This window comes from Lethenteron reissneri, chromosome 32 (genome assembly GCF_015708825.2).
Source record: "Lethenteron reissneri isolate LAM-NWPU_2019-01 chromosome 32, ASM1570882v1, whole genome shotgun sequence".
In the NCBI taxonomy this organism is placed as follows: Eukaryota; Metazoa; Chordata; class Hyperoartia; order Petromyzontiformes; family Petromyzontidae; genus Lethenteron; species Lethenteron reissneri.
This window is the reverse complement of record NC_083810.1, coordinates 15105438-15133311: the sequence shown is the minus strand read 5'-3', so window position 1 is coordinate 15133311 and position 27874 is coordinate 15105438. Positions and strand designations below refer to the sequence as shown.

General features: G+C 42.9%; 1 protein-coding gene across 10 annotated transcripts; it reads right to left on the bottom strand.

Moving 5' to 3' along the window:
• Window positions 1–27690, bottom strand: LOC133350098 (phosphatidylinositol 3,4,5-trisphosphate 3-phosphatase TPTE2-like). 10 transcript variants are annotated; one of them, XM_061564117.1, is made up of 21 exons: window positions 27538–27690; window positions 26772–26816; window positions 26624–26650; window positions 25769–25890; window positions 23194–23286; window positions 18617–18676; window positions 17685–17840; window positions 16348–16464; window positions 16006–16105; window positions 14778–14841; window positions 14538–14602; window positions 14046–14106; window positions 13843–13924; window positions 13628–13716; window positions 13113–13174; window positions 12315–12395; window positions 11700–11805; window positions 3454–3551; window positions 2284–2379; window positions 1112–1182; window positions 1–462 (listed from the first exon to the last, which is right to left on the bottom strand). In XM_061564117.1, exons 4-21 carry the CDS (start codon window positions 25822–25824, stop codon window positions 357–359), a joined length of 1563 nt encoding a protein of 520 aa, XP_061420101.1. In that variant the 5' UTR covers window positions 25825–25890; window positions 26624–26650; window positions 26772–26816; window positions 27538–27690; the 3' UTR covers window positions 1–356. The 10 variants fall into 10 exon arrangements, with proteins under 10 accessions (XP_061420101.1, XP_061420104.1, XP_061420103.1 ...); XM_061564120.1 differs by having other exon boundaries at window positions 25769–25835; XM_061564119.1 differs by having other exon boundaries at window positions 25769–25832.
• Between the last annotated feature and the right edge of the window lie 184 nt (window positions 27691–27874).

Genomic DNA, 27874 nt, shown 5'->3' with positions numbered 1-27874 from the left:
TGTCTATTCAAATTTTTTTATTACTTTTTAATCCGATTGTAATTTAAACATTTTTTATGATTTTATATATTTTACTATTTTGTGAGATTCATTATATATTGTAAATAGTCATCATGGCTGTTTCAATTTAAACACTGATATTTAAGGATGTAATACATGCATTCTGGTAATATATTAGATATGTATGCCATTGTATCAATCATCATTAGCCATGACATATTTTGTACAGCCCTTTGTCAATCTGCCATAACAAATGTCAAGTATGGTCAAACAAACATTATGCTAAATAAGAAGTATTTCTTCACCCAGCATGTGCATTATATCAGGATTCTGGCGAAACCTCAATTAAAACCTCATCAATTGTTATCAGTAAAGAAAACTTCAACAGCAAAGTCATCCTTGAAGATTGTCCACGTTTTCTTCTTGTGTGGATTGTCCAACTCATCCCTGCTGAGGTAGAGCCTGGAACGAGACATGGGTGATCCATTGCACACCTCTGCGTGCGCTGTCAAAACACCTACAGAGCAAGTCACAGCAGATGCTTTACCACCAGCACGTTTTCTGTCAAACCCGTTAAGAAGGCTAAGGCCACACTCACGTCGAACATCAGAACTGACAAGAAAGAACACATTTCCACTATTTTATAATCTCCGCCATTCAGTGCAGCACACCATTTCATAAATAATGACATAATTGTTATGTTAAAGACATTAAACATACATTTAATAAGCTACAATAGTCTACAAAAACAGCTATTCAGTCATAGTGTGTAAAACGTGTTAATAAGACACTAGAATAATACAATTATTGTGCGGATTATGTGCTTATTTCTAAGCCCCATCTTTATTACACAACCGAATATGGGTACTTTTAAGTGTGACTCAATCAACAATAACCTAAGGGCTATGAATTCATGGGCAAGTGCTCATATTCTGATCTCATAATTTTACTACCATCTATAGTGCAGTCTTATTGAATGCTCTATGGTGCCAGAAATGTTACATTTAATTTAATATGCTTTAATTTCAATCATCTTTTGCAAAATGCCTATCTAATTATATTGCATATCTGAACAGAAAATATTGGTGATTGGTGTATGTTGGACTCTTACTTGTTGTTTTCAATGAAGGATGTGTTGAACCAAAAGTAGAAAGCACAGTTGTCATAGCCCTTCGGAATACCCTGTAGCAAATGGGCTCAGTTAAAACAACTACACTTCATAATAGGGAACTTGAATTTTTTATGATAATGACAATGGGATTGTGAACCTTACCCACAGATTTACTCAAATAAGATGTTGAATTTCACGTCAGTGAAAACTTGCAAGATGACAAGTTCCTAAGACATTTCATAAGTGATTTGTATAAATTCGAAATTAAAAATCTCCACAGAAAAAAATCTACATGACAGTATTTTGGCATCCTAAATACAGTAGTTTTTAATTAAATAAAATGCATTATAATAAAATGTTGTCCGTAGTAAAAACGGCCACCTGAATTCAATTATTGGCGACAGCGGATATTAGCGACAAGTAATATCTGAACTTGTCCTAGGCCCCTATTCACCATCCTGCACTTGCCAGCATGATGAAGTATGTCTGATATGGCAGGAGCAAGCCTTTATCCAGCAGTGGTTTAACAAAAAGATGTACATTATCTTTGATGTTCATCATAAAAACCTTTAATTTTTATAGAAAATGTAATTATAAAATCTAATCGCAATTCTATAAGTTGAGTATGACAGTCAATAAACAACAGAGTTCACATTGCAATGTTGCAATTATTCAAACATTATTGTGCCCCTTACCTACAAAGTGCTGTGAAAACCAGAATCAGAAGGATGAAGTCCAGACTGTTTAAAAGATTAATGATGCCTCCTTTGTTGAAACCGTGTGTATGTGCTCGTAAAATGTAATCCAGAGTGACGCTCTTTTCACTGCAAATTAATGAATATAGGAGGGAGATTTGGGCATTGTGCTTGCAATCGCATTAATCACACAACCTTCACCTAAGTGGAATACACTTGATGACATTTATTCGCAGGAGAGCCACCAAGGTGATATTCTCACATTAAGCAAGGGACATTGTGGCTCATTGAGCTGGCACACATTAATCAGTGCTTGTAAATGGAAAGACTGTGCACTTGTGTATGATGATCTTCTGCCCAGTAAAAGATGATGGGCTGAGATTGTTTTGAACCCGATGAACCTTAAATGTGGAGTATGGTTCTAATGGGCTGGCTCAGCAGGACATGCTTTATGGGGCGCGGTAACCGGGCACTTACAGCGTTGGACTGGAAGCGAACTTTGACGTCTCCTGAGACCGGCGGACACGACAGGAGGCCAATAAGCACGCTGTTCTCCTCGGCATCGTGCAGGACCTGACCCGCACAGTGTCACGCACACGGCTGCTTAATCCTAGCCCATTCCGATGACGTACGTGTACGTCATCGGAACGTACATCTACGTCATCAGTTTTTTACTATTCCGTTCCGATGACGTAAGAATACATCATCAAAACGAAACCGGAAGAAAAACTTAAATAAAATAACTTATATCGGTAGAAAGGCTACCCCAAGGCCATGCAGGAGGGCATGTGGCACAGTTTGGTGCCAACTATCATAAAAAGCGGTCGTGTCGCTACAGTTCTCTGTGGCGAGGACAATGTCTATAAAAACACCAGCGCTACGGCTCTCTAAATAAAATTAATGCTGAGCCGCTTGCGCGTTCCGAGATGCAGAAGTTAACGGGACCCACCCTGCACCTTGCAGATGTCTCAGAACGGAAAAGGGTTAAGCACAACGTATGCACGTAGTAGCCACAATAGTGGAAGCAGTGTCAACATCAGAAACCATTTAACACACATCAATAGAGTGAACTTAATTAGCGGTACGTGGGACTAGCAATACGCAACAGTTGGCCAGTAGCAATGCCAGCAGAACAAAGATCTGTACTGAGATATTTCTGAATCACAAATGAACCTCAGGCCCTAAACACTACGCACTTGCCAGAACATTTTAATTGTATGGTAAAGTATATTGCCGTCTTATTCAACAATTGTAAGAATTATCATGAAAGTTACAAGACTCAAGTTACAAGTCATAAAGGTGGCATTGTCAGTGAACTAGCCAAATTCATTCTCGTGAAATAAAATTGTAATGGCCGAGGGTCGAGAATAATGAAGTGGCAGCCAAGGAATCGAACACATTCAAAATGACGTCCACCAAGGAGGAGTGAAGAAATCAGTTCATGTACAGGTGCTAGGTGGATCGTTACATCTTAAGATTGATCATGAACGATTCTAATGATGATTACCCAAAGCATTGCAAGCACACCTGGTAAACAATTGCTAATTCTCATGCAAATGGCAGCATTGATAAAGTAATACCTTAAATAGAAAAAACGACCGATGTATCCAAAGTTGAACAAAGATACGTTTGGAGAAGCTAACTTACCCTGCACTCCCTGTGTGTGGCACATGTGGCCTGACACACAACCGTACCTCGCGCCACCACCTGCACAGTCAGGTCACTGCCGTTGCTCTTCCCCACTCCTGTTAGGGTCCAACACAACATCGAAGATAAGAATGAACACGATCACTTTGCTCATCTACATTCCCACCCACACCTATGGTCATGAGCTTTGGATCATGATCGAAAGGATGAGATCGCGAGTACAAAGGGCCAGAATGAGGTTTCTTCGCAGGGTTGCTGGGCTCACTCTCCGCGATCGAGTGAGGAGCTCGGCAATCCAGGAGAGCCTCAGAGTCGAGTCACTGCTCCTCTGGATCAAGAGGGGCCATTTGAGGTGGTTCAGGCACCTGGTGAGGATGCCCCCCGATTGACTCCCCACGGAACTCTACCGGGCAGCAGCAGCAACGTCCCACTGTGCGGAGACCCCGGGGCCGGCCCATGACCACGCTGGCCAGACGATGTCGCTCGGCGGGCCTGGGAACGCCTGGGAATTCAACCAGGAGGAGCTAGAGTCCGTTGCCACTACTCAACATGCTGCTGTAGTGTATAGTCGTGTATAGTAGTATATAGTGTAGTATATAGTGTAATGTATAATGTATTAGTGTATAGTAGTATATAGTGTAGTGTATAGTGTAGTGTATAGTGTATTAGTGTAGAGTAGTATATAGTGTAGTGTATAGTGTAGTGTACAATGTATAGTAGTGTATAGTGTAGTGTATAGTGTAGTGTATAGTGTCGTGTATAGTGTAGTGTATAGTGTAGTAAATAGTGTAGTGTATAGTGTAGTGTATAGTAGTATATAGTGTAGTGTATAGTGTAGTATATAGTGTAGTGTATAGTGTAGTGTATAGTGTAGTGTATAGTGCAGTGTATAGTGTAGTGTAATGGCTTTATTTTGGTGATTTTCGAAAAGTTTTTTTGGTTTGGCCATGTTTGTTTGTTGTAGTACAGAGTTAGACTGATGGCCTTAATCTAAGTTGTCTTGTGGTTGTTGTTGTTTGACTTGCATCCCACTGGGATATTTGCACAGGGTTGGTGTACTGTGATTTTTTCTGAAATATTTTGCTGTGTTTTCTTGGATTTTCTGTTTGCACATAGTCACTTTAAGATGTTTTCTTGTTCATGTTTTTTGTTTTTTGTTTGTTGCGGTTGCACCCGATTCAAGAGCCGAATGGCTCACAGGGCTATACCTAATAAATGAACTTTGAACTTTGTGTATAGTGTAGTGTATAGTGTAGTGTATAGTAGTGTATAGTGTAGTGTATAGTAGTATATAGTGTAGTGTATAGTGTAGTGTATAGTAGTATATAGTGTAGTGTATAGTGTAGTGTATAGTAGTATATAGTGTAGTGTATAGTGTAGTGTACAGTGTAGTGTATAGTGTAGTGTATAGTAGTATATAGTGTAGTGTATAGTAGTGTAGTGTATAGTGTAGTGTGTAGTGTATAGTGTAGTGTATAGTAGTGTATAGTGTAGTGTATAGTGTAGTGTATAGTGTAGTGTATAGTAGTGTATAGTGTAGTGTATAGTAGTGTAGTGTATAGTGTAGTGTGTAGTGTATAGTGTAGTGTATAGTAGTGTATAGTGTAGTGTATAGTGTAGTGTATAGTGTAGTAGTGCCGGAGTCTGTCGCCAGGGAAAGGGAGGTGGGGACCGCCACTACTCGATATGCTGCCGCCGCGACCCTCACCCGGACAAGCGGACTGAGAAACGAAGGAACAAACAAACGAGCCTTGCTCGGCATTGTGAGCCATTAACATAGGCTCAGCAAAAGGGATTTCCCCAAAACAACATTTTAGAAATAAAAGCCAGTTTCCTGAATACACAATACTGTCATCAAAGAGTTAACTACTCTGGCATGTTACCAAACATATTATTACTGTAACTGTTTACCAAGGAAATTTCCATTAAGTGTTGGAATGTTTCACTGATTCATTAATACTTGGAACGTAGAAGGAATACTCCTCAAAAATCCATAGGTATGTTATCAATGTATTTGGCAGTTATGGTGATCTCTGCATGAGCTACCAACCCCACCTCAAAAGCACTGGGTTAGCCATGTGCTGGGGTCAGCAAACAATAACAATAAGAGCCATTTGATTAGAATTCGGTAAAAAAAACCTCAATATTTCAAGAGCCCCGATGCATGTGAATACGAGACGATGGTTCTTAATAAATGACGTCATGACGCAGTCCTTAAAGAGCCACATGCGGCTCTGGAGCCGCAGGTTGCCGACCCCTGGCCAGGTGCCACCACCGCGGCCATATGAATTTGGGGGCTATAGGGGCTGCAGCCAGGGGCGCTTCAGATTTTGAAGACTCCCTCAAAGTTGTAGAGTGCTTTATAATGAAATAAAAAATAAAAAACGACGTTTCGATTGCAACACAAGCAACCGTCATCAGGTATGAATGAATGCAAGCTCGGAGAGAGACACACATACAGAGAGAGAGACAAACACAAACACGAGGAGAGACACATACACAGAGAGAGACACAGAGAGAGAGACACACATGGAGGAGATACACATAGACACATACACAGAGAGAGACACTCTCAAATTGGTTTTCTGTATCGACACAAGCACTGCTTCCCCCCTATGTTCTGTTGGGAATTGATAAAAGCTACCATACTGCCTCTACTTGATTACTGTGACATCGTATATAAATCAGCCCCCAGTACTGTACTGAAGAACCTTGACTCAATTTATCACTCGGCCTTAAGATTTGCATTGAACTGCCCATATAGGACTCACCACTGTGATCTTTACATTGGGTCATCTTAACATCTCTTAATGTTCGACAGCTTGTGCACCAGATCTTATTTATTCACGAAGTACTTACAAAAAAATCCGCACACTACCTGCTGGATCTCCTCACTGTTTCGAAGAACAAATTTGACCTAAGGTCTTCGCTCATTCACCAGCTTCACATTCCTTATTGCCGTACATATACTGGAGGAAGGGCCTTTGCTATTGATGCCCCCAGGATCTGGAATGCTATTGACAATAAACTGCAACTTGAATCACTATCTATGAGATCTTCACTCAAAACTGCGCTAGAGGAGTTGTACACCCCTAGCTGCCACTGCTATTCAGTGGCCTAAAATCAAATGTTTCGCTCCGGCTACAGGGTTTGGTGATCCATGTTGTTCATGTCGTTTATTGTGAAATTTTGGTCACAGTTCCTATGATCACTGTTATATTGCTTTTATGGCTTTAATTTGGTGATTTCTAAAATATTTTTTGTTTGGCCATGTTTGTTTGTTGTAGTACGAAGTTAGACTGATGGCTTTAATCTAAGTTGTCTTGTGGTTGTTGTTGTTGTTTGACTTGCATCCCACTGGGATTTTTGCACACAGCGTTGGTGTACGGTGCTTTTTCTGGAAGATTTTTTCAGTTTTTTCCTGGATTTTTCTGTTTGCACATAGTCACTTTAAGATGTTTTCTTGTTCATGTTTTTGTTTGTTGCGGTTGCACCCGATTCAAGAGCCGAATGGCTCACAGGGCTATACCAAATAAATGAAACTGAAAAAACTGAAACTTTCCCGAAAGACCCAAAAATATGAATTCCTGCAGTCATGAAAGCTTCAAGTCAACATCTACCTACGTGACTATTGTTTATTTTATTTTTCTACCCACGTGACTTTACCGAAAGAACCAAAGAGTATGGATTCCTGCAGTCACGAAAGCTTCAAATCAAGATTTTTACCGAAAGACCCAAGAATACAGACGTTGGCTGTCGTCCCATCGCATCGAATTATCGGTTAATATGAAACCCGATTCGCGAATCGATCCAGTTTCGTGACGTTTGCTGTTTTTTCCTGGATTTTTCTGTTTGCGCATAGTCACTTTAAGATGTTTTATTGTTCATGGTTTTGTTTTTTGTTTGTTGCGGTTCCACACGATTCAAGAGCCGAATAGCTCACAGGGCTATACCAAATAAATGAAACTGAAACTCTAAATGTGATTTGATTTGTCATCTTCCAATTTCTCTCCCCCTACCGCTCTCATTGACATGCGAACTTCTCTGCCCCCCCTCTCTAAATATAAAATGCCTCGTCACAGAGGCGTTCTCTGTGTATCTCTCTGTATGTCTCTCTGCGTGTGTGTCTCTCTATGTGTCTCTCCCCCATGTGTGTGTCTCTCTCTCTCTCTGTATCTCTCTCTGTATATGTGTCTCTCTCCGTGTCTGTGTTTGTTTCTCTCTCTGTATATGTGTCTCTCTCCGAGCTTGCATTCATTCATACCTGATGACGGTTGCTTGTGTTGCAATCGAAACGTCGTATTCTATTTTTTTTTCTTTTCTTTCTAAGGGACTTTACCGAAAGAACCAAAGAGTAATTCCTGCAGTCACGAAAGCTTCAAATCAAGTTTGCTTTATAATGGTTGAAACACAATACTGTCGGGAAAAAAATAATATCGAGTAATTTGGTGCAGCCATATACCATCACGATGTATATTACTACCAGTTATTTGCATAAACCATCATGTTCGATTTTACTTTGATTTAGCTTTACAATTTATACATCACCTTTCTAAACTTGAATTGAAATAATCAAGGTGAATAACAATAATTTACACTTAGAAAGCGCGTTTCACCAAGAGGTCGCAAGGCGCTGCACAGAGATAAAATCAAGTAAATAATTCGCGCAATTCTAAAACCTAATATAAGTACGCAAGATCATGATTTAACCATAGATGCAAATACCCCCCCACCCCACACTCCCAAAACACATAACCAAATGAATCAGGAGAAAAGGCCTTTGCGAAAAAAAATTCTTCAGGCAGGATTTCAATAAACCGAGGGACTCAGCAGATCGAATATTTGATGGAAGTGAATTCCACAACTTGGGGGCAACATGGGAAAAGGCCCCCGGGTCACCCATTGAACGGAGGTTCGACCTCGACACACATAATAGCCCACACTCAGATGACCGAAGAACTCGCGTTGGGACGTATGGGTGGAGGTCACGGATGTCAGAGAGGGAGGCATTGTTGAGGGCCTTGTAAGTGAGAAGTAGGATTCTAGATTTGAAGCTTTCGTGACTGCAAGGATTCATATTATTTTATTTTTATTTTACTTTTATTAATTTTTATTTTTATTTTTTACCTACGTGACTTTACCGAAAAAACCCAAGAATGAGAAGTAGGATCTTGAACCCCACTCCGAACCTGACCGGTAACCAATAGAGAGACTCAAGCACAGGGGTAACATACTCAGCAACTGGTGTTCAAGTAAGAACTCTGGCAACTGCATTGTGCACGTGTTGGAGGCGGTTTAATAGCTTGAGAGAGATTCCAGATAATAATGCATTGCGAAAATCGATGTGTAAAAGACAAATGCATGAACCAGCTTTTTAAGGTCCCATAAAGGGAGAATGGGACGAAATCTGGCTATATTTTTGAGGTGAAAGAAGGCAGCCTTTATGATCTTGCTAATGTGTGCTTCGAAGGTTAGTGAAGGATCAAGGATAACACCAAGGTTGCAAACTCTCTGAACAGCACCAAGATTGTGGCCATCAATTAACACACTGAACCAAGCCAGCCTTAAGACAATTGATGACGGGACCCAATAAGCAGCACCTCTGTCTTGTCAGCTTTTAACTGAAGAAAGTTAGACTGCATCCATGCCTTAATTGTCACAAGAGAAGATGACACGCAAGATGCTCCTGCATTGAGGGAGGATTCAACATTAATGCAAATTTGAGTGTCATCAGCATAACAATGAAAACAAAGGCCAAGTTGGCGTATGATATGGTCAAGTGGGGCCAAATATATGCACAATAAGAGTAGGCCAAGCACTCAAACAGAACATGTGTTTGAATTTATCCCTCCCAGGGTGACAAACTGTTTACACGCAGATAGGTATGAAGTAAAACAGTGTCGGAAACCCCCATATAGCCTTCCAAACACTCAAGCAAAATGGAATGATCCATGGTGTCAAAGGCAGCACTCAGGTCCAAAAGATAAAGAATGCTAGACTGGCCTGCATCAGCAGCAACCGGCAAGTCACTAGCTACCCTAACCAGAGCTGTTTCCGTGCTGTGGCCAGACCTAAAACCGGACTGAAAAGGGTCAAAAAGTCAATTTATGAGCAGATGATGTTTAAGAGTTCTGAATCGAGGCCAGCCTTCTTGAGTATAGGAATGATGGCACATTTAAAAGTAAAAGGGTCATTATCAGATTTGAGTGAGTTGTTACGAAGATTGATAGTAAAGACTGCAAGAGATAGAAAATTACCATGAATAAATTTATAATCGGATCAAGAGAACAATATGTTGGTTTTGAGCTATCAATCAATGAAGCAACATCTGATTGTGAGAGCTTGGAGAAAACAGATAAATCAGATAGCAGCAGTGCCGGAACAGTGGGCAGAATGGTAGGGAAAGGGATAGAGTAAATGGAAAGGCAAATTGTGTTTATTTTGTAAAGAAAAATAATTAAGAAACTGGTCAGCATTAGCCTTTGTACTCAATATATTAGAAGCATGGGGTGAATGAAGGGGCCTATGAACGGTAGACAAAATAATCCTAGGGTTATTCCAGGCATTGGCTAGAGTAGCAGCAAGATAGCTGGTGTGAGCATCGTTGAGTGCCTTTCTGTAAATTGCAAGGTGGTGCTTGATGATTTGCGAGTAGATGTCAAGGCCATATTTTCTCCAAGATCGCTCTGCCTTACGGACAGTTTCCTGCAGTGCATAAAGCTCATTGTTATACCAGGGTGAAGACTTCACCACCGAGATTCAGCGTGATTTCAGGGGGGCCAAACTATCCAATATACTGTTTAATGTAGTATTGTAAACTTGCATCATGGCATCCACAGTAGGATGGGTATACTTCAGAGTGGTGAGCTCAGAATTGCCAAGGAAAACAGAAACAGCCACATGAAACTCCGACCAAAACTATCACGATACCATACATAGCAGGCGTGACCAAAAAGATCTCCAAAATTCTAAACAAACATAAGATCCAAGTCCGATTCAGTACAGTGCATAAAATCCGTGATCTGATTCCATCTGTGAATGATGTCGTTCCTGACTTATAGTATCCTGGAGTCTACAAATTGAGTTGCAGTTGTGGTGATTGCTACATTGGAGAAACGAAACGTCATGTTTCTGATCGTGTCCGCGGGGGCAAGTCAGATCTGAAACACGGCAGAACTGATTCTTCGGCTGTTGCCGATCATTGCTACAACTCTGTGGGCTCTCATGAAATTGTCTTTTCCGAGACCAAGGTGCTCTGCAAACCTCCTGGCTACCATCAAAGGTTTGTACACGAAGCCATACAAATATACAAACACAGACATAATTTCAACCGTGATGAGGGTTACAAACTGAGTAATCATTGGAAAGATGTGATTAACCATGCAAAAAAGATGTAACTACACTTATTTGGACCATCTTATTTGACAGACAACTATTACAGGTTATTGATAGACAGCCAGTTTGTTGTTTTACCAGTTTTAGTTTTTACTTGCTTTTCTTTTTTCACACTTTTGTTATGTATGCCATGTGTTAGTTACAAACCGCACCTCTCCATAACAAAGAATCAGTCATTTGTTATGCAGTATACTCTTGGTCTTAAGCCTCACCTTACCATATTAATAAAAAAGTGTGCCGTTCCTGGCCCTTCCCCCCTCAACCATTATATATACGGGGTAGTATTTCTTGTGATCTCTCATTTACTTGATACAGCTGTCGTGGCTGTGACGGTTCCACCTGAAGACGGAGGCTTGTGTTGCTTCCGAAACGTCGTGAATTTTTTTATTTGTTTTATTTTACTTTTATTAATTTAAAAATGTGTTACCTACGTGACTTTACCGAAAAAACCTAAGAGTATGTCCGGAGGAATTGATTTTAGATTCCGAAATCTGATCTGCTGCTTTACGATAGGATTAGGCGCAATGATTGGATATTCCAGGATCAATAATTGATAAGTTGGTGACAGACAATCTCCTTGAACAAGCTAGGCCAAGCACGTGACCACGAATATGGGTGGGGGAGTTAACATTATGAGTGTTTGGCATCGGGCATGGGCGGTGGTAAAATATTCATGGGTAGGAGTTGAATATACAAAGAGGGGCGGGCCCAACACAATAACATCACCGAGCCCCCTTCAACTTAACCTGGCCCTGGTCACCACACCCATTGTTAAACACATCTTCGTACACACTTTGTACGTGAAGAATGTGTTTTTGTCATACGTGCAGATTTTAATTCAAGGCACAAACCTTGGATTGAATGGATTTTAAAGGACTTGATAATCAGTGACTTTTCTGCAGGCAGGAGTCTGTTGCATTTGTGCTTGATTGTCTCAAAATAGCCAACGTACCGACTCTGCAATGAGAACAGGTGATTGATGAAGACTCGTGTCACTTTGTAGACATGTTACAATTTTAATAGCTTCACTGAAATATTAAATCTTGACTTAAAGCTTTCGTGACTGCAGGAATTCATATTCTTTGGGTATTCCGGTAAAGTCACGTAGATAGGTTCAAAGAAAATAACAAAAAACCACGACGTTTCGATCGTAACACAAGCGGTTATCATTAGGAAAAGGGGGTTGACTTTTCAAGGCAAACTGTTGAAAAGGTTTAAAAATGGGCATACCCCAAGTGTCAGCCCATGCTGCTACGTGACTTCACCGAAAGACCCAAAGAACACTGAAATGTTTTTTCACCAGAGGTTAAACGTCTGCTTTTTCATGAAAAAGACATTTTGTTGCACTGAGAAAACCCACACGTTGAAGCATATCGGGTGGAACAGACTACAGTAAAATAACTTTTCAATCAATCCACTCATCACCATGTGCACACGCCTTATATTGTTAAGAATGATAGTCCTACCTGGGATGGCGTTTCCACACCCTGGAATTTCAAACTGACGCTTTTGTCAGTTCTCCTTTCTCCAAAGAAGTTCAGGCTTTCCTGAAGAGAAGATCAACGTGCCCATTAATAGTCATATTCACAAGCTAGCGTCTGTGCCATATAACGAAATATAACATTCCTGCACCTCCGATTAGCACGGTTGACTACGTATAGTGCGAAAGAAGTAAAAAATACATACAACATATATGACATTTGCCTTTTATATTTGTCACGATGCCCCAATGGATGGAATAAGGTTCCTAAAGTGCATTCAAAGTGCATCCAATCAGCACAAACAAACGCCTGATAAAGTCTTGTCTTAACAATAGCAGATTGTAATTCACCATGAAGTGTATAGCTTTTGATTTCCATGTTTACCAAATTATATTCGAAATATGACATTGCCAGTGTGGATGCTACTTGGTATCAACTACCTTTGGACATACATTTTAAGCACAAAAAGGTATATATTTTTATTTCAATACCTTTATGGAATTTCACCTCAAGTTGAAAATATACAGTTTATACAGCTTTAAATACGAATCGCCAAATTCACCAATTAATGCTTGAATAATAATGGCCAGACAAAAAAATTCCTTTGAAGATTGGTACTGCTCATTCCAGACATTAGTCATTAAATTGCAGCCAATGAATTAAATTCACATAGACCACTTCACAGTTAATTGTGTAACCAGCAGGGTTTATCCCATGAGTAGGGGCAGAGTAAACGCACCTTCTAGAGACATTTAGCAGAAATCCGTGCTCATGCATTCTCACCTCTGCTGTTTTAAATTGTCCACTGTCAACAAGCCATGTGCAGACCATTGTCCCAGTTCGGCCTGAAATATATCAAATACAGCCACTCGGTACAGTCGCTCACGCACCACAACTACTGAGGGAGTAACTTGGAGAAACATAAAATGAGCCATCTATTAACAAGATCCGCGTTTCTACGGCATGGTTTGGAAATCTTCGTCTTCTCTCACTTGTATAATTTGAAGTGGGTTTTATGTTTGTATTGAATAAGTGGCTGAATATGTTTAGTTCCAAGCCAGACTATTTTTTTGTATTATTCCTTCCAGGAAAGACATTCTAGGCCAGTGCTCCGTTGTTCAGCCTCACCAATTGATACTCTATTGGATATTTGGGAAACTACTGAACATCTGTGAAACAACTGGACAACTGTGAAAAGGAGCTTTATAGTTCATCGGATTCGCCCAGCATAAATACATATCCTAATTCTGATTAACAAACGACTGCTCCAAGTTTCCCTGTTGCCCCAGTTAAAGTACCTTTGCCACCTTTGCAATGGATGGCAATGACGTTTGCATCATCCGAGTCCATCCACTGGTGCACACTGTCTGCAAACCTGAGCAACTCTCTGAGACACACACAGGCGAAGTGGTTTTCAATCAAAGCTACAATGTCGTGGCCAACATTTTAACTAGGCATGGGGCATTTATTGAAACACTTTCGTTGTGACATTTGGAATGGAGGCAGTACTTACGGCAAAGATGGAACATTATGGTCGTCCACACAAACCCTTTCGACTCGGTTGTGGAAATATTTAGATTCATAGCCCTTTTCACCTGTACAAGGAAAGAGACTTAACAAAGTTGCTAGGTTCACAAAATACTCGTTATTGAATACAAATAATTCATGTTAAATCATTTATAATCATCTATTGGATGTGAATTTTAACTAACGTACTGCATAAGTTGTACACTTTATAATGATTCCCGTGCTTCATATCGAGAAATCTTGCAACTTCCTGAAGAAGAAAATGGCATGATTTGGAGTACACACACACACACATTACATCACATATTGCAAACAAAGCATCACAAAATATCCGTGACAAGATTTTTCCATGTGTAAGCTTCACTATTTACGTCGGTGCTGTCTGTTCTCCAAAAAACACGATTGTTTTCACCAAAACCTAATCCTCCATAGGTAACAACACATGTAGCAGACATCATTGTCGCGTTATAGAAGTATGCAGATACCAACTGATAGGATCTGATGGGCGCGTTGGGATCTACGGATGAAATGCGCATTACAAATGAAAATTATTATCACAGCCAAAAGCTACCGTGTCTCAACATGAATTTCTCTCATTACCAAAAGCTGGCTGTTTGTGGAAGGTAGGAATAGATGGCCTTTGCCATTTTTCTGTTATGAGACAAGTCCAACGAGCTGTACCTGGATGGGATTGCGGTACACAGCTTGCTTCCCGGATGAAGGGAAAGACATCGCGATGATGCGGTCTGAAAAGGTTAAAACTGTTAAGCGCGGACAGTTAAAAATAAAAACATGAAGCAAATAAGTTTGATAATTAAAGATATTATCGCCATGAGTATATATGTGCATGATGTATCACGGGTGTGGAATAAGATAAATGTGATAAAACGCACAGACAAAACCAATAACGTTCCAACTTGCCAGTCACGTAGGTGAGGTCCAAATCAAAGCCTTCTTTCTGGTATCGCCGTTTATTCTCTGACACCTGCAGAACACCCTGGTCACTCTCATTGCATCACAAAATCTTTTCTATTTTCTGAGATGTTAGGCTCAGGTTGAGGTTACTGGTCGAGACATGTTAAGGTTACTGTTGAGAGTAAGATTGACATCTCATCCTATTTATTATCCGCGGATGTATTATTCTTCCAAGGATAACCGTGGTCACCCTAAAGTGATGGTATATTCATCGTAATACTCATGGAAGTGCTCACCCTATTCCAGTATCTGTGTTTTTCTGGTGAAGAGGTGTCACAGGGAAATGGCAACAAATTCATGTTATTGGCCATGGACCATAAAATAAGTCATCTGGAGGCGTCGCGGGTAATAAAGAGTCGTGCAAAAATGCATCCAATTACACCCAGTATTTATTGCGGTTAAGATGAGTCATGTGACAAAATTATCCTATTATCTACGGGAGACTAAAATGTCGTGGGATGAGAATAAAGTGAGATGAAAGCGGAGTGAACGAGACAAAGAAGAAGAGAGCACGTCACAGGGCTGCATCGCGAGTCAACGAGGAAGCTGCACGCAGCTTGAAAACGTGCGCCTCCTCCTAGAAGAGTGCTTGCACTGCAAGCCAGTGGCTCCAGTTGGGCCCGTAGACTGCATTGATGGTACTCTTTGGGTCTTTCGGTAAAGTCACGTAGATAGGTTCAAAGAAAATAACAGCTCTCACCTGAAGACGATTGCTTGTGTTGCAATCGAAACGTCGTGATCTATTATTTTTCTATCTACGTGACTTTGCCGAAAGATCCAAAGAGTATGAATTCCTGCAGTCACGAAAGCTTTAAATCAAGATTTGCATTGATTATACTTCTATTATTTATCAGGCATTGGAGCAGATGAATGCGAAATCCAGCTGGATGGGATCCGGCTAGCCAGGGTTTAAGCTGTGTCGGGTGGTGGCGGGTTTTAATGACACATTTATATATTTACGCGATCTAACCCCAAAAACCTCTATTATGGATGTAGTGACAAAGTTATATTTGACAAGCATTAGAATGTTACTTGTAAATGGATATACACGGATGATGCACTGTCACACTGAAATAAAAACCAAGACAATATGGGGCACTTATTTAAATCTGTAAATGACAAGAAAGTCCATCAGAATAGAAACAAATAATTAAGACACTGTGAACATGGGTACCATTTTACGGGAAGCCTTCTCAAGTTTCTTCCGCTGAGACAAAATCCGGAAAGCTCGAACCAACATGATGAGTCGCAGGACTCGTAAGATGACCACCAGCCTAAGAATAAAACCACAAACTCACTCATTTCACTTGTTCAGTTTTCAACTGTGTTGCAATGCCAATGCTACGTTTTACAGGAAACAATTTGTAAGTGGGCTGCTATGAGCAGTGACACCTTGTTGATGTCCTCTGTGAAGGCCATAAAGGGGCTAGATTTGGAATAAAGCGTTTGGCGTAGCTCAAAGGGTGCCCAGAGAAAGCCGCATGGGAAACGCGGGTGATGTGGCTGATAGAAATACCTGACAATGTCAGTAAAATAAGAAAACACCACCAGGTGCACGATAGCGATGAGCAGAGTGACAAACACGATGACAGCGTCCAGCACATTGAGCCAGTCATGGAAGTATTGGTGGAACCTAACCGGAAAGACAACGTTAAATCATTAATTCATTACAAAGACACATCAATTTTATGTTCAGCAGAATAATGTGCCAATGAAGCTTAACTCTAAACTACTCTTTGGTTCTTTCGGCAAAGTCACGTAGAAAGAAAATAAATTAAATAATAGAATACGACGTTTCGATTGTAACACAAGCAATCGTCATCAGGTAGAACTAAATTTGAGAGAGAGACAAACACAGACACGGAGACACAAAGACAGACACAAGCAGAGAGAGACAACACAGAGACACACATAGAGAGAGAGAGACACACAACATAGACACACACTTTAAATTCTTTCACCATTCCAATACCATTTAACAGAGAAAATTTATCTTTTGGCTGACAGGTCTTTTTGATTTATTGTTATTTATTACTACTGTGTGGCAATCAATATGAATACTTCACAACACTCTATGTAAGGAATGTTTTCAAATATGTAGATTATCAGCATTGTGATGTTTATACTTGTTTTTTTAATGAGATAAGTTATCTTCCTGACAGGTTGCTTAAAAGTCTGTGACTATAGTTTGAAGGGTTCGATTGTTTCTGATTCAACAATGAGATACTAAAAACTTTCGTGAATGCAGGAATTCATATTCTTTGGTTCTTTTGGTAAAGTCACGAGAGAGGGGGTAGAGATACCCTCCCTCTCTCGCCCTCTCTCTCCCCCTCTCTCTCCCCTTATTCACTCTCTACCCCCTATCTCTACCCACTCTCTCTTCCCCGTCGTCTTCTCCTACATTGACATTCGCTACCCCGCCCATGCTGCTGACACACTTGGACTACGCCCATCTGTAAACCTTTTCAACAGTTTGCCTTTAGAGGCTAACCCCTCCCCCCTTTCCTGATGACGACCGCTTGTGTTACGATCGAAACGTCGTGGGTTTTTTTATTTTCTATCTACGTGACTTTACCGAAAGAACCAAAGAAAATTAGATACTAGTCCACTTATCACTTTATTTTTAAACACACAACCAATTAATTGTATTTGAATGTTATAACCGATAGTTTGACCAAGTTATTATTGTCCAATTCACAACCAAACCAATTTAAATTTGTAATGTAATCTTATATATATGTATGTAATGCCTTAGTCCAAAGAGGCTTTAGAATTATAAAAGTGTACATTATATGATAGTGGTTAACATAAAGAGTAGGGCTAATAAAAGTGGTGGTGTAGCTATGCACAGACCCCTCCACAAAAGCATGCAGCCCCACGTCCATTGCAAAGAAGATGGCAATGAAGAGGGACAGATCCTCAAGCATCACGAGGGCATTGGGGAGCATCACGAATAGTCTCATGATCACCAGTGCCACGTCCACAACGATAAGCACCATGCCCAGGATTCTGCAACACATTAGACATCCTCCAAAGTTGGCACGACACTTATAAGATGACAGCACAACTAGGGTTGCCACCTGTCCTGACTTTCCCAGGTCCGTCCTCATTTTGAGATAGCTGTCCTTGGAAATTATCTAAGTCTTCCCAGGACATAAAAAGGTGCACAATAATACACCGCTGTTTTTGAGTTGTACGCCTGTTGGCGTCATCTGGTCCAACACCAATGGAGACTAGGCTCTAAGAAAAGCTGTCTCGGGTGTGGACCAATCAACTTCAAGGACAGTGCATATCATCATTATCAGAGTTGTTTCTTTTTGTTTGCATTTTGACTGCTTGTGTTGTGGTTATTGCAAACCGGATCCCTTGTATAAAGGTGTCAGTTTTTGTCCCAAATGAAAGTGTAAAAACCTATTACAATAATACACCGCTCAAGACAATGCATTTACGTGCAGTTATATTCCACTATTGTAAGATATTATTCTTCGCATTTTATTGTGTTTTTTTGTACCGCAGAGATGGCAACCCTAAGCACAACAGAAAACATCTTCAGCAGTGAGTACTATTCCTGTGAGTATATGAAACATCAGACATCCTCAGTAATAAATATAATACCACCCAGAAGACCCCACATTGGCTGTAAGTAGGATTTGAACCGTGAACCCTTGCAAAGTGAACGAGTGTTCAGCAAAAAAGCTGCTGAGCTATGCATCCACGCCAATCAATGCTCGAGTGTAAATGAGGCACACAATTTAACATGCAATTGAGGAATCTCTTTACGTTACCTGAATCCAAATGAAAGCACCACTCTCCCCACTGCATGCTTGCAGCGGCTGTCAGATAACCTAAAGCAAAATAAAACCGAGTTCACATAGCCACTGGCATGACATTCGGGATATAATTAAAAGCAGCAAAAATTACACCACGAGACACTCTCATAACAAGCCACATATTTACACAGCAATGTAACACTTCACCTCCATGGCATTTCAATTAATCTCTTCCTTTTTTGTCTCGTTTGTTCCATCTCATGAGGTAATGTCTGTCACGCATGTTGTATTGTTGATTCTGTATTGTTTATTCTGCAGTAAGCATTCACTTCGCCAAAATATAAATGAACATATAATTTACATATATATCATCATGGGACCTCCTTTGCCAGTACCAAAATAATAGGTTTCTCCCTTTTTTCTGGCAACAAAACAGGTGTTAAGATGTTAAAACACCAAACTGAAACCTTTTACAAGGAATCATGTCTGCATTAACCACAATGCTTGCAATCAGAATGCAAACAAAAAACATACAGACAGCTTTCGTCCTCTGGTCTAAACACCGTTTGAGACGAGGCTCAAAAAAAAGCTGTCTCTAGTGTGGACCAATCCGTTTCAAAGACAATGCATATATTATCAGAGTATGTTTTTTGTTTGCATTCTGACCACAAGCATTGTGGTTAATGCAGATGTAATAAAGGACTCTTCCACAGTGTCGATCTCCGTTGTCCTTTATTTGGGTTCGTGTAAATCTCGCTCCCACGGCGTCCTCGCTCAGGCCCGCGTCTCCTCCATCGAGCACCCCGCAGCCACCCTGCTGCTCCGCTCTGCAGCCTCACTGCTGCTCCGCCCTGCAGCCTCACTGCTGCTCCGCCCTGCAGCCTCACTGCTGCTCCGCTCTGCAGCCACACTGCTGCTCCGCTCCTCCTCGCTCACGGCCAGCCTTCCACAGCCCGCTAGCCCCCCTGCGCCCGGACACCGATGGCCGACGGTGCCGAGGTCTCCCAACACGTGGCGATCGCGCCACCCTCCCAGTACTGCCCAGCGTGGCCTCCTCCCGTTTTCACTCCATCTTAACTCCCTGATCCCTTCCGGTTTTCTCCCTAAATCCTCTCCCCCACGTGACCCTAACTCCTCCCTCTCCTCATGTGACCCAGACTCCGCTCCCCTCAATCCTTGCTCGCATTACACGACCCCCCCCCCCCCCTGATGAAAAACCCAGCCGTCCCCGGCTGCAACAGAACAAAATAATGCGAGCAACTTTCAACCATCGGGCATCACCGGACAACGGAGATTATAACAAGACGATAACAAAGAACAATAAGAACAAGAACAACAATCAACGAAAGGAAAGGGATTTGGAACGCGTGCGGGTCGCCGGCCCGTCCCGAACGGGAGGCGGCCCCCCCACAGACCGAGAACGGGACGGGGTTTTAAGAGCGACGGGATTAGAACCGCCCGCCGCTGTTGGAGGCCCGTCAATGCCAAGCTCCCGTTCCCTAGAGAGACCCGAGTCCGGGGTCTCCCGCAACCGTGTCTGTGGTGGGGTTGGAGGGGCAGTAGGGTCAAGTGTCCCCGTCGCCGTGCATGATTCGCTGCATCCGCCTGTGTCACGGCCGGTTCGTCTGTCCTGGATGGTCCTTTCGCGTCACGTCCGTGGCAGAGACCTCCTGCTGGGGCGGCCCCGGGATGCGAGCCCAACAATCCCTGGCGAAGTGGCCCTTACGGCCGCAGCGGCCCTTACGGCCGCAGCGGAAACACTCCAAGTTGTTTCGGTGCGCAGCACCCCCTCTGTCCCGACGCTCCCGCGTCGGCGGCCCGGAGCGCACCCCCGCTCCCCCTCGAGCAGGCCACTGGGCGGACGCGGCCGTCAACTCCTGCGGACCCCTGTCGTCAGGAACGTAGACAGCCTTCTTGGGGTCCCACCCTGTAGCACCGCCTTCGACGATGGGGCCCCCCATCCAGCCCGACACCTGTTTCCACCGTCGAAGGTTAAATTGGGCATCCAAGCACTTAGCCGCAGCACGGGACATCAACTTATCATGGCCGCACACCGGCATGAGAATCCCCTAGTCCATAGATAACTCCAGCATCTTGCCCAATATGAGGGGTTCCAACAAATCAGGCTCCGTTTCAGGATACGCAGCCATAGCTAGTTCCAGAACGGCGCCTCGGAATGCCACCGGCGATTCTTCCGGCCCCCGTTGCCGCTGTACGAATCTGCGATGAGCATCGTCCGGAGGCTCATACGCGTCCGCCATTTCCTCAAAGACCCCCTGTAGCGTCCTCTTCTTTTCGGCCTTGATGGAGCGGAAGAACCTGACGGACTCGTCGTCGAGAAGTGTTGGCAGTACTTCCAGGGCCTCCGCGTCCGTCGAATTTGGCGGATCGTACAGCCGCTTGAAAACGGCAGGCGAATGCACTCCAATCTCCGCCGATGGAGAACTCTTTAACAGTTGTTAGATGACGGCTGCGGGTCCTTGCTCCGCCGTCCTCCGTCGATGGTGACTCGTGCGGCAGCGACAAGATGGCGTCACTCCGCAACGTGTTCAAGATGGCGGCTCCCCACGGTGGAGGGCGTAAGATGGCGGCTTCCCGCCGTTCCTCCTCGGCCACGCCCAAGATGGCGGCTTCGTGCCGCGTGGTGGAGAGGGCTGACTGCGTCGGCAAGGCCCCGGCCCGCTGTTCCCCGCTGGGCCTCCCCGAAGTCGTCGCCGGCGTCACGCGGTCGCACAACTGCGTCAACACCGCCTTCAGTGCCTCCAGTTGGGCCGCCACCTGTCGCCATCCTTCGTCGGCGTCCACTTGCGCGGATGGACCCACCGAAGCGGCAACGTCCTGCACCCCTGGACCGTCGCTCGTCCCTGCGTCGCTTCCCCCCTCCATCGTCGGTAGCGCCACCGCTGGAGGGAGGTCGTCTTCAGAAGATGTTGCAGAAGATGGTGCAGGGACGTTCTTTCTTCTGAGCTGTTTTGACATGCCGTTTCACTTCTGACACCAGTGTAATAAAGGACTCTTCCACAGTGTCGATCTCCGTTGTCCTTTATTTGGGTTCATGTAAGTCTCGCTCCCACGGCGTCCTCGCTCAGGCCCGCATCTCCTCCGTCGAGCACCCCGCAGCCACACTGCTGCTCCGCCCTGCAGCCACCCTGCTGCTCCGCCCTGCAGCCACACTGCTGCTCCGCTCTGCAGCCACCCTGCTGCTCCGCTCTGCAGCCACCCTGCTGCTCCGCTCTGCAGCCACCCTGCTGCTCCGCTCTGCAGCCACACTGCTGCTCCGCTCTGCAGCCACACTGCTGCTCCGCCCTGCAGCCACCCTGCTGCTCCGCCCTGCAGCCACACTGCTGCTCCGCTCTGCAGCCACACTGCTGCTCCGCTCTGCAGCCACACTGCTGCTCCGCCCTGCAGCCACACTGCTGCTCCGCCCTGCAGCCACCCTGCTGCTCCGCCCTGTAGCCACACTGCTGCTCCGCTCTGCAGCCACACTGCTGCTCCGCTCTGCAGCCACCCTGCTGCTCCGCTCTGCAGCCACACTGCTGCTCCGCTCCTCCTCGCTCACAGCCAGCCTTCCACAGCCCGCTAGCCCCCCTGCGCCCGGACACCGATGGCCGACGGTGCCGAGGTCTCCCAACACGTGGCGATCGCGCCACCCTCCCAGTACTGGCCAGCGTGGCCTCCTCCCGTTTTCACTCCATCTTAACTCCCTGATCCCTTCCGGTTCTCTCCCTAAATCCTCTCCCCCACGTGACCCTAACTCCTCCCTCTCCTCATGTGACCCAGACTCCGCCCCCCTCAATCCTTGCTCGCATTACACAGACATGATACCTTGTTAAAGGTTTCAGTTTGGTATTCTAACATCTTAACACCTGTTTTGTTGCCAGAAAAAAGGAGAAAACCCTATTATCTTACATATATATGTTTATGAATCGTAAAGATTCGATTCAGTCGTGATTGTATGCAAGTATCATGAGTGTAAAACACTACGTTAGTTTATTTACCAGGTAAAGCCCAATGAGCTATGTACTGTAGCTCTTTTTCAGAAGCAACCTGGCCACAGACGATAGCTCAACGAAGTAGCTTATAATGTGGAAATTTATAGCAGCCAAATAATAAACATGCATGTTTCTAAAGAATGTTAATGGATGTAAGAATATTAATCGTTGAATCTTCATGTGCCTAACTAAATGAGCCATTTTCCCAGGCACATGAGGTTCAAGTGTGAACAGCATATAAAGGAAAAAGTGGACATTATCAGGGAGATTTAAGGAACTACCTAATTCTCCCAACTGCCATGCAAGGTGAATGAACCGGCAACTTTCGAATGGAAAATCCAGTGTGTTAACTATTCCACCATGGCAGCATCCCATGGGGTAAAAAACTAATTTCTTTAGAACTGCTTTTTGTGTTTAGTTTATTGTCCTTCCTCCCTGCACCTATGATTAGCAATTGTTGCCTACGTGTGGTGCGACAGAAGTTCAACAAACATACATACAATATAAATGATTACATTTGGTTTTTATATGTCACAATGGCCGAATGGATGGCATAACAATATACTCCTAGTGAATGTGTGTGCAACTTCCAATGACTACCTGCTGCCAGTAGACGAAAATCTATTTGCATGCACAGTGTCTTCTAACTGCACACGCAGACCATCTTCGTCGTGCTCCCCAGTTCTCACAGCACTGCACATCACCCACGGATGGCAAATAACACGCACATGTACAAAAAACACCCGGCCTTTGTGAATTATGCAACAACAAAAAAACATCAGCAATTCCTGGAGAACTGCACTGTCGCACCTCCTGTTTTAGGTCACCATCAACATATATTTGAGAAAAGGTGGCTGCCTGACAGCAGCGAGAGAGGGATAGACAAATGTGGACCAGTTCATGTTTATTATATTCCCACAGCAAATAAATACATGGCTTAAAAACCCCACTTTTAATATGTTCCTCTATTGATTATTGCAAATCCAAAGACACTTAATTAAACCGTATTTTATATATAAAAACAATCGTAACATGTGCGTATGCGAATCAGGGTAATTCCAATGAAGAAAACTGTCTACAATACGTATTCTTGCTTCTTTCCCAATGACGTGCATGCTACTATATTGCACATGATATCTAGAGATGTGGTTACATTTAGACACTCATCAACATTTTACTGTAAAACCAGTACATACGAGATACTGAGTTCAAGCTGTGCGTTAATATTCGGAGTGTACAATAATTTGCATGTGCAGCTTTTCTAGTAATTTCAGCTTCTTTGCTCAAGATTTAACTATATAAATGAATATATTTGCAAGTAGTCCTTAAGTTGGTGATTGCAGACTTGTAAAAAGTGACCAAACTTATGCAATTCCAAAAGGAGATAGCTGACAACTTTATCATTCACTCTTAAATGTTGCTCTTGGATGTCATTAATTATTGTATATCCTAGTTATCATAATCATACTATCAGCCATGCCATGAGTTTGAATTCCTGTAGGCAGTTCATCACGGATCACCTAATGGCCACGGATATTGACATCACAGAGCTACGTTTGTGGTTATTGCCGGCCGCTCTCCAGATGAAGTGATTGCTAAGCTCCAGGGTGATTTCAATAAACTACAACATCAGCTAGTTGCTCTTAAACTAGCCCTGAATACCTCCAAAACCAAGGTGCTATGTTTCTCACCAGGACTAAAGTGGGAAGTTATTTTCCCCCATTTACATTCCTTAAATAATTATCAAATAGAATAAGTCAAGATCTATAAGTATCTTGGGGTCATCCTTGATTCAAAACTGAATTTTCCAGATCACATTGATTATATTGGTAAAAAGACAAAATAAAATTTGGTTTTCTGTATCGACACAAGCACTGCGTCCCCCCTATGTTCCGTTTGGAATTGATAAAATCTACCATACTCTCTCTACTTCATTACTGTGGAAGCTTGACTCAATTTATCACTCGGCCTTAAGATTTGCATTGAACTGCCCATTTCGGACCCACCACTGCAATCTCTGCATTGGGTCAAACTTAACATCTCTTAATGATCAACGGCTTGTGCATCAGATCTTATTTATTCACGATGTACTTACAAATAAATCAGTAGACTACCTGCTGGATCTCCTCACTGTTTCGAAGAACAAATGTGACCTAAGGTCCTCGCTCATTTACCAGCTTTACGTTCCTTATTGCCGTACAAATACTGGAGGAAGGGCCTTTGCTATTGATGCCCCCAGAGTCTGGAATGCTATCGCCAATAAACTGCAACTTGGATCACTACCTGTGAGATCTTCACTCAAAACTGCTCCAGAGGAGTTGTACATCCCTAGCTGCCACTGCTATTCAGTGGCCTGAAATCAAATGTATCGCTCCGGATTACCACTGCAAAGTATGATCTTGAGTTTTGATTATAGTGTGTTGATCTTTAAAGGTGCATTGAAATGTTTTGATACTCCTGCTGATACTTCTGCTGTTATGGATTGACTCATGCTGCCAGCTATGGCTGCAAAGTTTGGTCGTACATGTTATGTATATCGTTTATTGTTAAATTTGAATCACAGTTCCTATGATCACTGTTACATTGTTTTTATAGCTTCATTTTGGTTATTTCAAAAAGTTTTGGTTTAATCTAAATTGTCTTATGGTTGTTATTGTTTGACTTGCATCCCACTGGGATTTTTGCACACAGCGTTGATATATGGTGCTTTTTCTGGAAGACTTTGCTGTTTTTTCCTGGATTTTTCTGTTGCGTGTAGTCACTTTAAGATGTGTCTTGTTCATGTTTTTTGTTGCGGTTGCACCCGATTCAAGAGCCGCATGGCTCACAGGGCTATACCTCATAAATTAACTGAACTTCAATAAGCCTATATTATCCTAAACACTGATCCTTTCTTCTAAATGCTGTAGCACTGTCCCATGTCAATGATTGAATCATTAATGAACGTTAGGGAAGATCAAGTAAGAAACCAAGTCAATATGGTAACATTGTAGGTGTCAACATTGAAACCATAAACTCACCATACAAGGGAATAACAAAATGGTGGCGGACCAGATTTTAACTCTATCTGTTAAAATCCATGAATCATGGAGTCAGCCACCTCGCTTTCCGAAGATGATTCCTCATGAAAGATACTGCATTGGTTATACGGCCGGCTGCTGTGTCCGCGATTCACCTGGCCTCTCTCTCAGCTCCACGGAAGGTAACCGCCACACTGCCCTCTGTGTTCATGGTGTCACCTGCTGCCCAAGGTGCCAGTTTCAGCCGGTGTCAGAACTCGCACTGAAACGAGTCAAGCTGACAAGGACCACAGTTAACAACCACCATCATCATGCCACAGTCTTGAGATTCAACTCTGATAAGGGAGAAACGTGGCTTTATTTCAGATATGAGATGCACATTTTTTTTATTACAGTATAGGTTGTTTCACACTGGACACCAAGTAAATACATGAAAACTATATTACGTACACTACTGTATATGCGGTTCAATATACAAAACACAAAGTAATGTATCATGTATACACACAAAATACCCTGGTGCGCTCATAATATAAGCGGGACATTCGACTCCCGATTAACCTGGGTAATGGAGGGAGGAGTGGCCAGTTAAAACTCAAATAATGAATAGTAATGATTTGAAGCTTTCGTGACTGCAGGAATCCATACTCTTTGGTTCTTTCGGTAAAGTCACGTGAGTAGAAAATAAAAAAAATCACGACGTTTGTCACGACGTTTTCTTTTATACCTACGTGACTTTACCGCAAGAACCAAAGAGCATAGATAGGGATAAGGAGATAAACGTCAGCACTGTCATTTGAGAACACAAATTACAAGCGTAAACTACCCAGACTGCCACATTTCACCAAACACTCACAAAAACTCTGTTCTTCTTATCCCTACACAATCAATCCACCTTTCTATTACCTATGCACTACATTCTTTACATTATCCACTTCGATGGTAAAGGATAATATCGGCATAGAATATCCACTGTTAACCTCCCAAAAAGTAGTGCGTGCTTTACCAACCTTGAAGGGATGATGAGCCGAGTCCACCTATAACCAGGATTTAAGATCGTTAGGTGATACCGAATGGATGATTTAGCCGTCACCTTCAGAACTGCAAAGTTTCGTGCAAGTGTTGTCTTTTCTGGAGCCTATTATGGAGACGAATTACCTTGAGGAAATCTTGGGAAGTAATACAATGGCAGTAGCACGTTGCCTGCAACCAGAAAAATACCAGTACATGCAAAAACATTGTATACTAATGACCTAATCGTTCATCAGTACAACACAGTAAATAATGTTTAACACGTAGGCTTTCGTGACCAATATTATCAATAATAGTTTTTTTTGGGTTAGATTGCGTAAATATAAATGTGTAGTTAAACCTGCTACCACCCGACATAACCAATTAAGAACGAAACAGGAGGATTTCTCCACAAATATGTCTGTCGTCTGATGCTAGTTGTAATTACTGGCGAAACGTCATACTCGAATTGTAAATGCTGTGGGATTACTCTCCAACACACCGGTTAGTGATGTACGAGTAGCATATTGGCATGTTCTGTTAACGTGACAAACCTTACTAATTGGCTGTGTCGGGTGGTGGCGGGTTCAACGACGCATTTATATTTACATGATCGAACCCAAAAAAACCTCTATTACAGTAAATACTGATTGAGTACAATAACGTTCAGAGGGCAGTGCAGCAACATGAATTGTTGCAGTCTACTCCCTCCACCTGAGCCAACAGCGTGAAGTATGCAGGACAAATTACCCATTCTGCAGAACATGGGGAGCCCTCATCCAACAACGGAGTGATAAACGGGCCGTTCGTGTAAATGTACAGTAAAGCAGTAAGCACACAACAACACAGATGGTCATCTTCACACTTCTGTGCAATTGAGTGACCCCATAGCGAGGCGAGTTAAAGGACTTACTTTTGCAGTGAATTGGCCCTTGTTGGCACAAGGCAGCAGCCCCTGTTTTTTCCTCAGTTACCTTTAAAGCAGCGCCCTGCCAGCTTCTACTTGAGGCACACACGTCAATGCACACATTAAGCACAACTCCCAAGGAACAATATGGCTGGAACAAACCCATCACATGACACATCTGGAATGTCGGAGGGGGTTGTGTATTTCTCAGGATGCGGAGGATTTAAAAAAAACATATCCTTGGTTCCCTCCCACCCACACCGCCAAGCCACTCAAGCCCTCATCCTGCCTGACTTTCACAGAAAGGCAGCTGTGCCATTGATGCCTTTTTGCTGAGTCTAGA